The sequence below is a fragment of the Nyctibius grandis genome, chromosome 4 (assembly GCF_013368605.1).
Source record: "Nyctibius grandis isolate bNycGra1 chromosome 4, bNycGra1.pri, whole genome shotgun sequence".
In the NCBI taxonomy this organism is placed as follows: Eukaryota; Metazoa; Chordata; class Aves; order Nyctibiiformes; family Nyctibiidae; genus Nyctibius; species Nyctibius grandis.
This window is the reverse complement of record NC_090661.1, coordinates 91,145,981-91,158,225: the sequence shown is the minus strand read 5'-3', so window position 1 is coordinate 91,158,225 and position 12,245 is coordinate 91,145,981. Positions and strand designations below refer to the sequence as shown.

Sequence of the window (12,245 nt, the reverse complement as noted above, 5' to 3'; positions counted from 1 at the left end):
TGTGTTTGGAGGACAGGAGAGAAGGATGTTTTTCATTAATATAGAGTAGCTTAGAAGTATAAATCTTTTTCCATCCATCTAGATTAAGATAGGAACATTAGACTCAGGCATGAAAAGATTAATATCTCTGCATGTTCATTGTTAGCAGGATAGGTCTGTACATTACATGGATGTGATGTTATTTCAGATGATGGTCCTTTTAACAGTTAGAAGTCTATTCAAGATCCACGTCTTAGGAGTTTGTGATCTTCCCAGACAAGTTTTTGCTTCACGACAAACCCCAGTACCACCTGTCAAGGCAGAGGCTTATTTAACGGAATAGGTATGAGATGTAGGCAACCCATACCACAGTGACCCCAGCAACTCCCCTATGAATCGGCTGCTCTTGTTCAGGAGGGCAGGGAGCCATCTGTCCCTGGATGCTCAGAGACCACAGAGTTTCCTTGCTGGTCATTCCTTCCAGGTATTGTTCATGCAAACCTAAAGATCAGTAGCTTGTACTTCACAGAATCACAGAATCACAGAATGTTAGGAATTGGAAGGGACCTCGAAAGATCATCTAGTCCAATCCCCCTGCCGGAGCAGGATTACCCAGATCATGTCGCACAGGAACGCGTCCAGGCGGGTTTTGAATGTCTCCAGAGAAGGAGACTCCACAACCTCTCTGGGCAGCCTGTTCCAGTGTTCAGTTACCCTCACCGTAAAGAAGTTTTCCCTCATATTTATGTGGAACCTCCTGTGTTCCAGCTTGCACCCATTGCCCCTTGTCCTGTCAAGGGATGTCACTGAGAAGAGCCTGGCTCCATCCTCATGACACTTGCCCTTTACATATTTATAAACATTAATGGGGTCACCCCTCAGTCTCCTCTTCTCCAAGCTAAAGAGACCCAGCTCCCTCAGCCTCTCCTCATAAGGGAGATGTTCCACTCCCTTAATCATCTTCGTGGCTCTGCGCTGGACTCTCGCTAGCAGTTTCCTGTCCTTCTTGAACTGAGGGGCCCAGAACTGGACACAATATTCCAGATGTGGCCTCACCAGGGCAGAGTAGAGGGGGAAGAGAACCTCTCTTGACCTGCTAACCACACCCCTTCTAATACACCCCAGGATGCCATTGGCCTTCTTGGCCACAAGGGCACACTGCTGGCTCATGGTCATCCTGCTGTCCACTAGGACCCCCAGGTCCCTTTCCCCTACGCTGCTCTCCAACAGGTCTGTCCCCAACTTGTACTGGTACATGGGGTTGTTCTTGCCCAGATGCAGGACTCTACACTTGCCCTTGTTATATTTCATTAAATTTCTCCCCGCCCAACTCTCCAGCCTGCCTAGGTCTCTCTGAATGGCTGCGCAGCCTTCCAGTGCGTGAGCCACTCCTCCCAGTTCTGTGTCATCAGCGAACTTGCTGACAGTGCACTCTAATCCCTCATCCAAGTCATTAATGAATATATTGACTAGAACTGGTCCCAGTACCGACCCTTGAGGGACTCCGCTAGACACAGACCTCCAACTGGACTCTGTCCCGCTGACCACCACTCTCTGGCTTCTTTCCTTCAGCCAGTTCACAATCCACCTCACTACCCGATCATCCAGACCACACTTCCCCAGTTTAGCTGCGAGGATGCTGTGGGAGACCGTGTCAAACACTTTACTGAAATTGAGATAGACCACATCCACAGCTTTACCATCATCTATCCACTGGGTTATGTCCTCATAAAAGGCTATCAAGTTGGTTAAGCATGACTTCCCCTTGGTGAAGCCATGTTGACTGCCCCTAATGATCCCCCTATCCTTGATGTGCCTAGAGACAGCACCAAGGACAAGTTGTTCCATCACCTTTCTGGGGATGGAGGTGAGGCTGACCGGTCTATAGTTACCCAGGTCCTCCTTCTTGCCCTTTTTGAAGATTGGAGTGACATTCGCTTTCCTCCAGTCCTCAGGCACCTCTCCCATTGCCCACGACTTAGCAAAGATGATGGAGAGTGGCCTAGCAATGACTTCCGCCAGCTCCCTCAGCACCCGCGGGTGCATCCCATCAGGGCCCATGGATTTATGGACGTCCACGTTGCTTAATTGGTCCCTGACCCAGCCCTCATCTACCAAGACAGATTCCTCCTCTATCCTGACTTCTTCTGGGGCCGCAGGAGTCCGGGGCTCCTCAGGACAGCCTCCAGCAGTATAGACAGAGGCAAAGAAGGCATTCAGTAACTCCACCTTCTTTTTATCCTCTGTCTCCAGGGCCCCCACCTCATTCATCAGTGGGCCTACATTGCCTCTAGTGTTGGCTTTACCTGCAATGTATTTGAAGAAGCCCTTTCTGTTGTCCTTGACCTCTCTTGCAAGGTTTAATTCCAAGGAGGCCTTAGCTTTCCTAGTTGCCTCCCTACATCCTCTGACAACAGACTTATATTCCTCCCAAGTGGCCAGTCCCTCCTTCCATGATCTGTACACCCTCTTCTTCCACTTGAGTTTGCCCAGCAGTTCCCTGTTTAACCATGCAGGTCTCCTGGTACCCTTTCTTGACTTCCTACCTGCTGGGATGCTCTGATCTTGAGCTCGGAAGAAGCAGTCCTTGAATGCTAACCAACTATCTTGGGCCCTCTTACCTTCTAGCGCCCTGTCCCATGGGATTTCCCCTAGCAATTGCTTGAAAAGGCCAAAGTTGGCCCTCCTGAAGTCCAGGGCTGTGATTTTGCTAGCTATTCTGTTCCTGCCACATGAGATCCTGAACTCTACCATCTCATGGTCACTACAACCAAGGCTGCCCTCAACCTTCACTGCTTCAACCAGACCCTCCTTGTTAGCGAGAACAAGATCCAGCAATGCTCCTCTCCTAGTTGGTTCTTCCACCATTTGCATCAGAAAGTTATCATCAATGCACTGGAGGAACCTCCTGGACTGAGGATGGCTGGCTTCTTTCCCCACAACCTACTGTATGTTGCTGATACCATTTAGCTATCTGCTGCTTTGCAAGTCTGTGAAACATCTAACAGTCTGACCTCAAAACTCAGGCAACATAGCAAAGCATCTTTATTCAATGCCTTATTTCACCTTCTAGCAAACAGAAGCAGTGTCTCTGTCACACAGCTGGGATGGACACTTATCTGGATAAGACCATAGTCTGAGCCAGTACTTGTCATGATTTACACAACTTGAGTTGAAATGGATTTAGACAATTTGAGTTCAGTGGAAGACATTGAAATGTGAGTGGGAGAGTTGTGTAAAGAAGTACAAAAATGTTAAAAAGAGATGGGCACAATAAAGAGGAAAGACACTTCTGCTGGCTCCTGAAAATGAAACATATGCAGGGCTTAATATGCCACCACTGAAATCAACAAGAATTTTTCCAGTGAAGCAAAACAAAAAGCAGAAATGGAAACAACATCTGACATTTACTATGTTAGACTCATACAAATTGCTGTAGTTAATAGCCTATGAGATGGATAAATAATATACCATAGGCAGTGGATGATTTTAAACTTCCATTTTCACAATATAAGGGTGTCATGATCTAGAGAGTTTTGAAGCTTGTAAAGGCTGCTTATGCTGAGTCCTATTTAGAAAGAGATTTTCCATTTGGATAGTCATGCTAAATCTATAAAGACACCAAAAAAAAGAACATGTGAGAGGAAAAAAGATAAAAATACAACATAGAGATTAAGATGCATGCTCAAGAATAGAAGAGAATTTGGATAAAATTTGTTCTAAATAATTTATTGTTGAAGTAGTCCTCATAAACATAAGTTCTTGGAATGTAAAAGGCAAAATATTTCTGTAAATTATTAATGTTTGGGAACTGATCGTATAAGTCTCAGAGGCTAACTCCTTATCCAGTATAAGTGAAAGCTTCTGGCCTTGTATCTTTAAGATCATGATGAGATGGCTGCTGAGCAGTCACTATGGAAAGCATGGTATCCAGAAATTAATGTCTCTCTGGGAACAGAACACATAATGAAGAAAATAAGGCAGAACAGAAAAACAGAACTTGGATTATCACATCAAAACCCAGGGATACCCAGCAGATTAGTCATGCGGGCAGCAGACCCACACTGGGAGACAGCAGAGGAACGGCGTGAGGAACTGGAGAGCAACCTACACAGCAGCCCAAAAGCAAGAAAGGGAACAAGAAATAAAAGAAGAAATAAAGGGAGTGGGAGGGATGACATGTTTCAGAAAGCTCTCTGCTCCCATTTAGCTGGCAAACAAGGAGGTCATATTTTATAAAGAGCTCAGCAAGAGGGGCACCAACATTTTTCCCAGCCAGACTTGCAAATATTAAACCCTTGAAAGCACCACAGATGCTTGGAAACATGGCTCTCCATGTTCCACTCCCACCACTTTAGAAAGCAAAGATTTTGCTCAATGCATTTTAAGCACACAGATTCTTACTGAGCAGATCTTTGTGCATTTTTATTTTAAAACAACCTGAATGTGAGCTAGTCTGTACCTCACATGGTTTTTTTCAGCCTTTCACATCTCATGGCTGACAGAAATGGTGGTCTGTCTGGCCCATGCACAGACCAAACTCCAGGACACAGAAAGTGCCAGATGCATCACTCCAAGGGTTACAGTTTTGCAGATGCATTGGAAACACCTAATGACTGCAGAAGGAAAGATGTGTCACCTTTCCCCCAAGAGCCACTTGTTCAGATGCTACCAGTAAAATGCCGTTGGAGGACCTTTATCCACAAGGCAGTTACACCATCACAGCTCCATCACAGCAGAGTCCTTACAGAGTCACTAAAATAGAATGGACCACAAAAACCTAATTACATAATTATACTGCTAATTTGTCCACAACTGAACAATTAAAATTCCTGTTTGATAGACCCACAGTGCTACTCACACACTGTCCTTACAGGTGCCCCTAACACTGATTGGCCAAGGTCTTCAAGGCTGCAGGTTCTTCAGCCAGATCACCTCCCACTAACCCCAAACAATTAATCTCTGGGTAAGTAGCAGAGCATAATCAAGCCACCACAACTAGATCCAGGTCTAGCCTTTCAGGGCAGTCAAATCTGGGGTTAGGTCTGGTTCTGGGAACTGTGTTTGTTGGAGACATTTCCACAGTTTACAGCCCTCATGATGCAACAGGCTCCGATATCATCATTTTTAAATACTACCTGCACAGCAGATGTTTTGTGTGTGCACACTATCCCTCAAGCCTCTGCCATCTGTTTTTTACCTAGTGAGTCAGGTGTTCAGGTTTTTCATTCAAAAGAAGAAAATGTGACGGGTTCTTCAGTTATTCTCTACACTCTTGAAAAACCTTGTTAGAAATTCTTAAAACAAATTTGGAGCAGTAAGTGGAATGATTCCTCTTTAGTCACACATGAAAAATTACAGAGTAGGGCTGTAAGAGGGTGAATTGGCAGCACGCACAATGGAGCCTGTCACCACCTGGCTTTCTTCTCCCTTTTTAAATAAGCAAGGAGTAATATGAAGAGGCACCATGGAGACAGAGAGCTCCAACACCAGGCAAGGTGTGGAGGAGGAACAGTAATGCTGGATGAATGATAACATCTAAACATGGCCAGAAAGAGCCAGGGACATAACAGACTGGTCAGACCCTGAGTCCTTTGACGACCTCAGACTGCCATCCCTGACAAGCAGTGGGTCAGATCCCAGATGAGATAGGAGAGGGAATCAGCACCAGATCCACAGAACCAGGACCACAGTGTTCAAGAGCTGCCTGCTCCTCTGCCCCTCTTCCCACAAGGGACGCAAGCCAAGAAGCAAACAACATTTTAATAGACTGTTGCTGGTGATGGACCAGCTGTGACATTTTCCAAGTTCCTCATTAGCAGCCCCAGAGAACTGGTGATCATTGCAAATCTCATGCGGTTTAAGTTCAGCATCTTTTCTGATTACTGCTTGTGTACAGGAAGTTTCCCTGCTGGAGCAAATTCTTTTGCTATTTCTTCATATTCAAATAGTATTTATAGCATTAAATTAAAAAAAAATTAAACCTACTTTAAAGTTAAAAGTTAGAAAAATCAAACAGCATGAATGCCTCTGCTCTTTGCCCAAGCCTTACAACCTGACCACAACATCACAGTTCTCCCTCAATCAGACCTTAGTAAGTACATTTGCAATGCTCTGAAACACTAAGGGCAAAGATAAACCCAACATATGTGGAAATAAGTTGTGTTCACTACTGATAAATGCACAGAAAAGCAAAACTGTGCTAATAGCAAAGTTTGGAGAAAGTATATTGCCCATCCCAAACCAGACAGCTACAATCACCCAACCAGTAAGTAGAGGCACTATCATGAAGACATCTGTCATGTGCCAGGGATGCAAGCAGTGAATGAAAACTCATTATTAACAGGTCAGAAGCAATTAATTGTTCAACCAGGAGAAAACAAACTTCAGATAACAAACACAGGCATAAACATCTGTCCTGGTTTGGCCCAAACCAGGCCAATTAGTCTTAGAGAAACCAAGGTCACTGCTAAATTCCTCACTGCTTACGAGTGAAGAGCCAAAGGGGGGTCGCAGCTGCAGGGGGGAGCAGACAGGGCAGGTGACCCAAGATTGACCAACAAGGTATTCCATCCCACACACGTCATTCTCACTTTCCTATTTATCACTAACCCACTGCCTCCTGGAGGTGGGGCCCAGGAGGGAGGGGCCCTCCTGTCTCCCACTGATTGGTACCAGCTTTGCCAATTTTCCAGTTAAAAGCCTGCAGGTGTGATGGCAGGGAGAGCTATTGCATTTTGCCCTCTGCCCGTGCTGGGTGGAGCTACTGCATTTTCCCCTTTGCCTGTGCTGGGGGAAGCTACTGCCTTTTCCCCTCTGCCTGTGCTGGGGGGAGGTACTGCCTTTTCCCCTCTACCTGTACTGGGGGGAGCAACTCTGCCTGAGGAGGATTTCCAAGCTCTTGATCTTGGTTTTGTACATATTTGTATATATTTGGTTATTTCTATTATTATTGTTATTATATTCTTTTTCATTATTATAGTTTATTAAAGCTGTTTTAACTTTCCAACCCATAAGTCTCTCTCCCTTTTCCCTTTCCCTTTCCCTTGGCGGGGGGGAGAGGGTTAACAGAGAGCATCTGCCACCTGGTTAATAGCCAGCCCAGCTTTAAACCGTGACAGATTTATTGGTGCCCAACGTGGGGCTCGAGAGAAGCTCCAACAGGTTGCTCTGATAAGTTGAATCCTGGCTCTGGTGGGAGGAGACCTGGAGAGCTCAGCTGAGAGAATATCAGATTTCTTCCTTTGAGATTTACAAGGGGCTGGAAATTAAAACAGATAGTGAAGATGGTGATGTCATTTTTGAATGCTGTGTTATCTCATCTTTTTATAGAGTTTCTTTCACAATTGAGTATTGCAATGATGCCTTACCTGCCATGGGCACTGTGTTATTGCTTGCTTCTTATGAATGTTTACATGCAGTTTAGCAGGGGGTGCTGGTCGAAATGTATTGTTTTGGTATGGGGTTTGATACTGATTTATGCTGTGATAAACTGGGCAGTTACTATTCCGATCTCTTATCTCTATGACACAATGATGGGCAGCTTTAATCGCGAATCAGTAGCAGCAACTTCATCTGCACGCTCCAGGCGTCCTTTAGCTGATTCTGTTAATGATTACACTTCCAGTTTTACCTTGGGAAATAGTACCTTCTCCTTTTCTGCCTGTGCTGGGGGGAGGTACTGCCTTTTCCCCTCTGCCTGTACTGGGGGGAGCAACTCTGCCTGAGGAGGATTTCCAAGCTCTAGATCTTGGTTTTGTGTATATTTGTATATATTTGATTATTTCTATTATTACTATTATACTCTTTTTCATTATTATAGTTTATTAAAACTGTTTTAACTTTCCAACCCATAAGTCTCTCTCCCTTTTCTCTTTTCCCTTTCCCTTGGGGGGGGGAGAGGGTTAACAGAGAGCATCTGCCACCTGGTTAATAGCCAGCCCAGCTTTAAACTGTGACAACATCCCAGATTTAGCAAAGGCAATTAAGGACCAGAGAATGGGACAACCCAGCCTGAGGTGCCGTTGCAGCCCACAGAGACCTTTCCTGCAGTTCCCAGGCCACCTTCTGTGGGTAAATTTCTGTGCAGCCACTGCCATCCTGGGTTTGTCTGCCCATGCTCTCAGCGAAGCAGCAATTTCAAGGGTGACTTTTCTCGCCTGTGATTTGAAAATGGAACTGGATCAAAAGCAAAACATCTTTTCCCAGAGGTCAGTGACACAGCAACTTTAGTCAGCACGTGCTATCTTCAGCATTCAGAGGGACTCTGGAGGATGACTGTCAACAGCAATGAAATCTTGAAAAAAAACCCCACAGCTGTAACCACTGGTAAGAGTTACAGGGTTTGCTCCATGGCCAGTTCACAGAAGCTAACTTGTCCACAGCACCCTTTCAAACTGCAGCTCACTCATTTCACTGTGTTTATACTATCAGCTGTTGGCAAAACACGACTAATGAACTTTCTTGCTTTGAGGCTTAAGAACAAAACGTCTCCTACAGGACAGAGCCTGCTCTGGTGGTTGTCAGAATCAGACCAAGGCTGTGGATGCAGACCAGGATCTCACAGGTCATCACTCCTCTTTCCATGTGGAGCAGAGTCCTCTCACATGCCCACCTTCCTCCTGTTCCCAAAACCAGCCTTTGCTCACTCCTCTGTGGCTCTGAGGGTGGGATGGAGACGCACAAGGTCATCCCTGCCACTGCTCTATCCAAATCGGAGCCAAAGAAATGCCGTGGAGAGAAGAGCTTTCTCCTCCAAACATGAGAATGGGTGGCAGTGAGGCAGCAACCTTTCCACAGCACTTACTGCTCCTTACATGTTGCCTTTTCAACTGGAGTTGACTGCCTTTTCCCATTTGTGGAGCAGAGCACTGTTTGCTAAGTCATACAAAAAAAGAAGAGACAAGGAAACTAAACGTACCTCTAAATCTTTGTATCATCCAGGATGGGTGTGAGTTGCGTTGCTCAATGCCACTGTCCGCTCTGTGCTTGTAGGCAGCACTCTGCCACGGCTCAATAAATATGTATAGCAAAACAGATCCCTCATTCAGCTGCCCATCAATAGAGGGAGATTGCTGTAAACTCCACCAGAGCATCTCCCAAGGGCTCATGCCTGTCAGAGATGCTTGGAAGGACAACACATAGATAAAAGTTTTCTTGGCTCAAAATGGTGAGAAGAGCAAGTTATTCTGCTCAGATCACAAGCAATTGGTTTGCTCTCTTTGAGCACAACAGCCTTGCAACACCCCACTGGATCCACTGCAAAATGCAATGAAGCCTTCCAGGTGCCATGAGGCAGAAAGCTATTGGTTTTGAGGGGGATTCATTAGGGAAAAAGAAAAAAATCAGAAGGAAGGGCAGCACAGATCTGTTTGCATCCAACTTGCAAACACTACAGATGCTGCTTCTTTAATTACCTGCAGATGAAATGAACAGGTAGTGGTGGCCAGGACAACTCTTAATCTCACTTCTGCCCTCCATCCCTAGAAAGTTTATAGGAAAATCACAAGTTATATGACTTCACCCACAGAGAGAGAAAAGGGACCACACAAACCATTGACTTGTGGGAAATGACACATGGAATACACAGAGCCCTGAGCAAGGAGAGGAAGGGAGACACTGTTCAGAAGTCTTCATAATCCTGGTGTTAAGCCAGGAATGCAAGCAGCTTCCAAAATACAGGATGAAAGAGTGGGATCTTTATGGGAAGAACAGAGGAACACAAATAACTGCTGTATATGCAATGCACTTGGCCTATAGAGGCAAAATGTGCAACTCTCCGGTATGTGAACAGATTGAGTAGGTATTAGCATGCTGAACACCCTTCCTTTCACTGTTAGCATTGCTGCAATCTGACCCCTCAGACATTTGGAAGGAGCCCGAGAGACAGCAAGATTTCACCGTGCAGCATGCTGAGCAGAGGGAGCATTTGCAAGTAGAGACTGCAGGAAATATCCAGTTCCCTAAGTGGGGGATGCAGGAAGCCCATCATGATGATGTCTCCTACCCTCAGCACTGCCAGCCCAGCCTAGTTCAGGTTTCCTACATATACACTAGCATAAAACCACATGAGTGATTCTTGTTTTGAACAGCCCCTGGATGACACTACAAGACACAGCAACACACCACACTGAGCCTGCTTCCAGCCCCCTGGTTTGGGTCCTTTCTCCCTGCAAACAGCATAGGGAGTTTAGGGATGTAATTCATAAACAGATCTGCCCAGAGGTGATGAAAACACACAAGCTCAGCACAGCTTTTCATTGCTTGTGTTGCCTCTAAGAGGTGGTCATGCTGCCGGCAGTGGTTATATGGGGGAAACTAAGTGACCACAGAAGCAGTATGGGAAGACTTGGGGTTGAGGGCAGGCTGTAGGGTGATGCCCTGGTGTGTGTACCCAGGAGACCAGCCTCTCCTTGTGCATCAAATCCTGTGGGCGCCGAATCCTACCAAGCAGTGCATTTACATGAGACATTTAAAAGCTCATTGCAGGAAAAAAAAAAAAAAAAAACAAACAACACAAAGAGCATTTTTACTTTGTTTTTAAGGTGAGTGAGTTTAGTGGCTGATCTCAGGGATGTTACTCCCTAGGCCTCTGCAGTGGGTACCTCCATCATAGATAGCCCCAGAGCCTCTAGTCCAGGAGCTTCATTTGGGAAATGAGTAGTGAGAAGTTAGAGGGGCAGAACAGAGATATGGCACCGATGGAAAACACCTGCCCTATTTCTACAACTAGAATAGACCTTGGCCATCCTCTGAACCATGAGCTATTTCTCACACTTTCATACAACAGAATAACGTGTGCCAGAGAGAAAAACAGCCACGTGTTTTGTTAGATACCACAGGTGCTAAATGTTTTACAGCTTAAGAGACCAAGGTACTCAGTACCTTACAAATATATACACACTTCCACAGTTGGAAGTAATTAAGACAAAAATCTACAGTTGTAGCACCAAACGTACAGCTTTGGCTTAGCTTCATCCTAAATTTGTTCACTATTGCTTATAGCATCTGCCTTGAGACAAGCAGAGCTGCAGAAGAAAAACTAGATATAAATACATGAGACTATCTGATCCAGCCCAAGCAGAATGTGATTTTTCGTATGTTATATCAGTCCTTCAAAGCCTTCAAGATACCTGCACATCTATCAGGTGAGCTGAGACCCTGAGCAGGATACGAGCAGTAAAATTCTTCAAAGAAACACTACTGAGAAGCTGCAAAACACACTAAAGGTGGGACTGTGAACAGCATTGTTTCTTGATCAGCCTAAAGGCTTTCAACAGTCTGGATGATACAGAATGGCTTGCTTTGGTTTCCAGCTTGGTTTTGAGCTTTAAGATACGAGTATGAAATGAAATGTGGCCATTGCTGGTTGTGCTGCTGGAACAACCCTGACAATCAAGAGGCCTGTTTGTAATGAATACAGTCAAAGGGAACTCAAGAAGTTTTTAACATCTATGTCAAGAATCTAAATTGCCCATTGGATTTTGGAGTTAACTGGGTATTAATCGAAGAAAGATTCAAAGCATTCTACTTCAAAATCCTTTATCCCATCAGATCATCCAGATTTCATTTTAACTCTTACTGTGTCCTGAGCGGGCAAAACTGAAAAGAAAAAAAAAAGCAAGCACTTAAAAAACCCAACAGAACCTGAAAGACAAACAGACTTATGTTGCGTGCCATAAAACAGAAAAGACAACACAAAGGATGGCCAGACCTTCTGCTTGTATCTTTAATGCAACAAGTCTGCTGGGACATCTTACAGCAAAGCACAGCAGACACCTTCACTTTGCTTCAGACAAACAGACCTTTCAGGAATATTTAAGATCTCTTTTCAGCAGCAGCTTGCACAAAGGGTCTTCAGCATTCAATTAGTTCCTGTTTCAGAATTAGAAAAAGATATTCCCAGTGCTGTCCCAGAGAAAAAGCAAGAGGTAGGCACTCGCTCAGACTCCCAGCTGCTCTCAGAGCGGCTGGATGAACCGGACCCCTGATGGATCTTCAAGCCAAGGTTTTTTAAAGTTGCCTCTTATGTCAACATGACACGGAAGTGTTTTGTTGTATTATTCTGTAAAACCAAAAAAACACCATCTCTAATCAGATAAGGGCATCCTCCATTTCAGAGATGACTTGCCTATTTTAACAGAGGGATCCCATTAAATTGCTGTCCCCAAGCCTACCAGACTACACACTAGAGTGAACGTGGAGAGGGAGGCAGTGAACACTACTTCCTTGTGCCATTATACAAATGTCTGGTAACAACAATGACT

At 45.0% G+C, this 12,245-nt stretch overlaps 1 protein-coding gene across 2 annotated transcripts in view; it reads right to left on the bottom strand.

Annotated features, from left to right (window-relative positions):
• Positions 1-12,245, bottom strand: part of NEURL1 (neuralized E3 ubiquitin protein ligase 1) — a 160,962-nt gene that overhangs the window by 97,974 nt on the left and 50,743 nt on the right. Inside the window, exon 2 of one of the 2 annotated variants that reach the window (XM_068399661.1) lies at positions 9,396-9,461. The exons of the other annotated variant lie outside the window; for it this stretch is intronic. Coding sequence (XP_068255762.1) covers positions 9,396-9,461 — 66 coding nt within the window. The remainder of the gene's footprint in view (positions 1-9,395; positions 9,462-12,245) is intronic. 2 annotated transcript variants of the gene reach the window in all.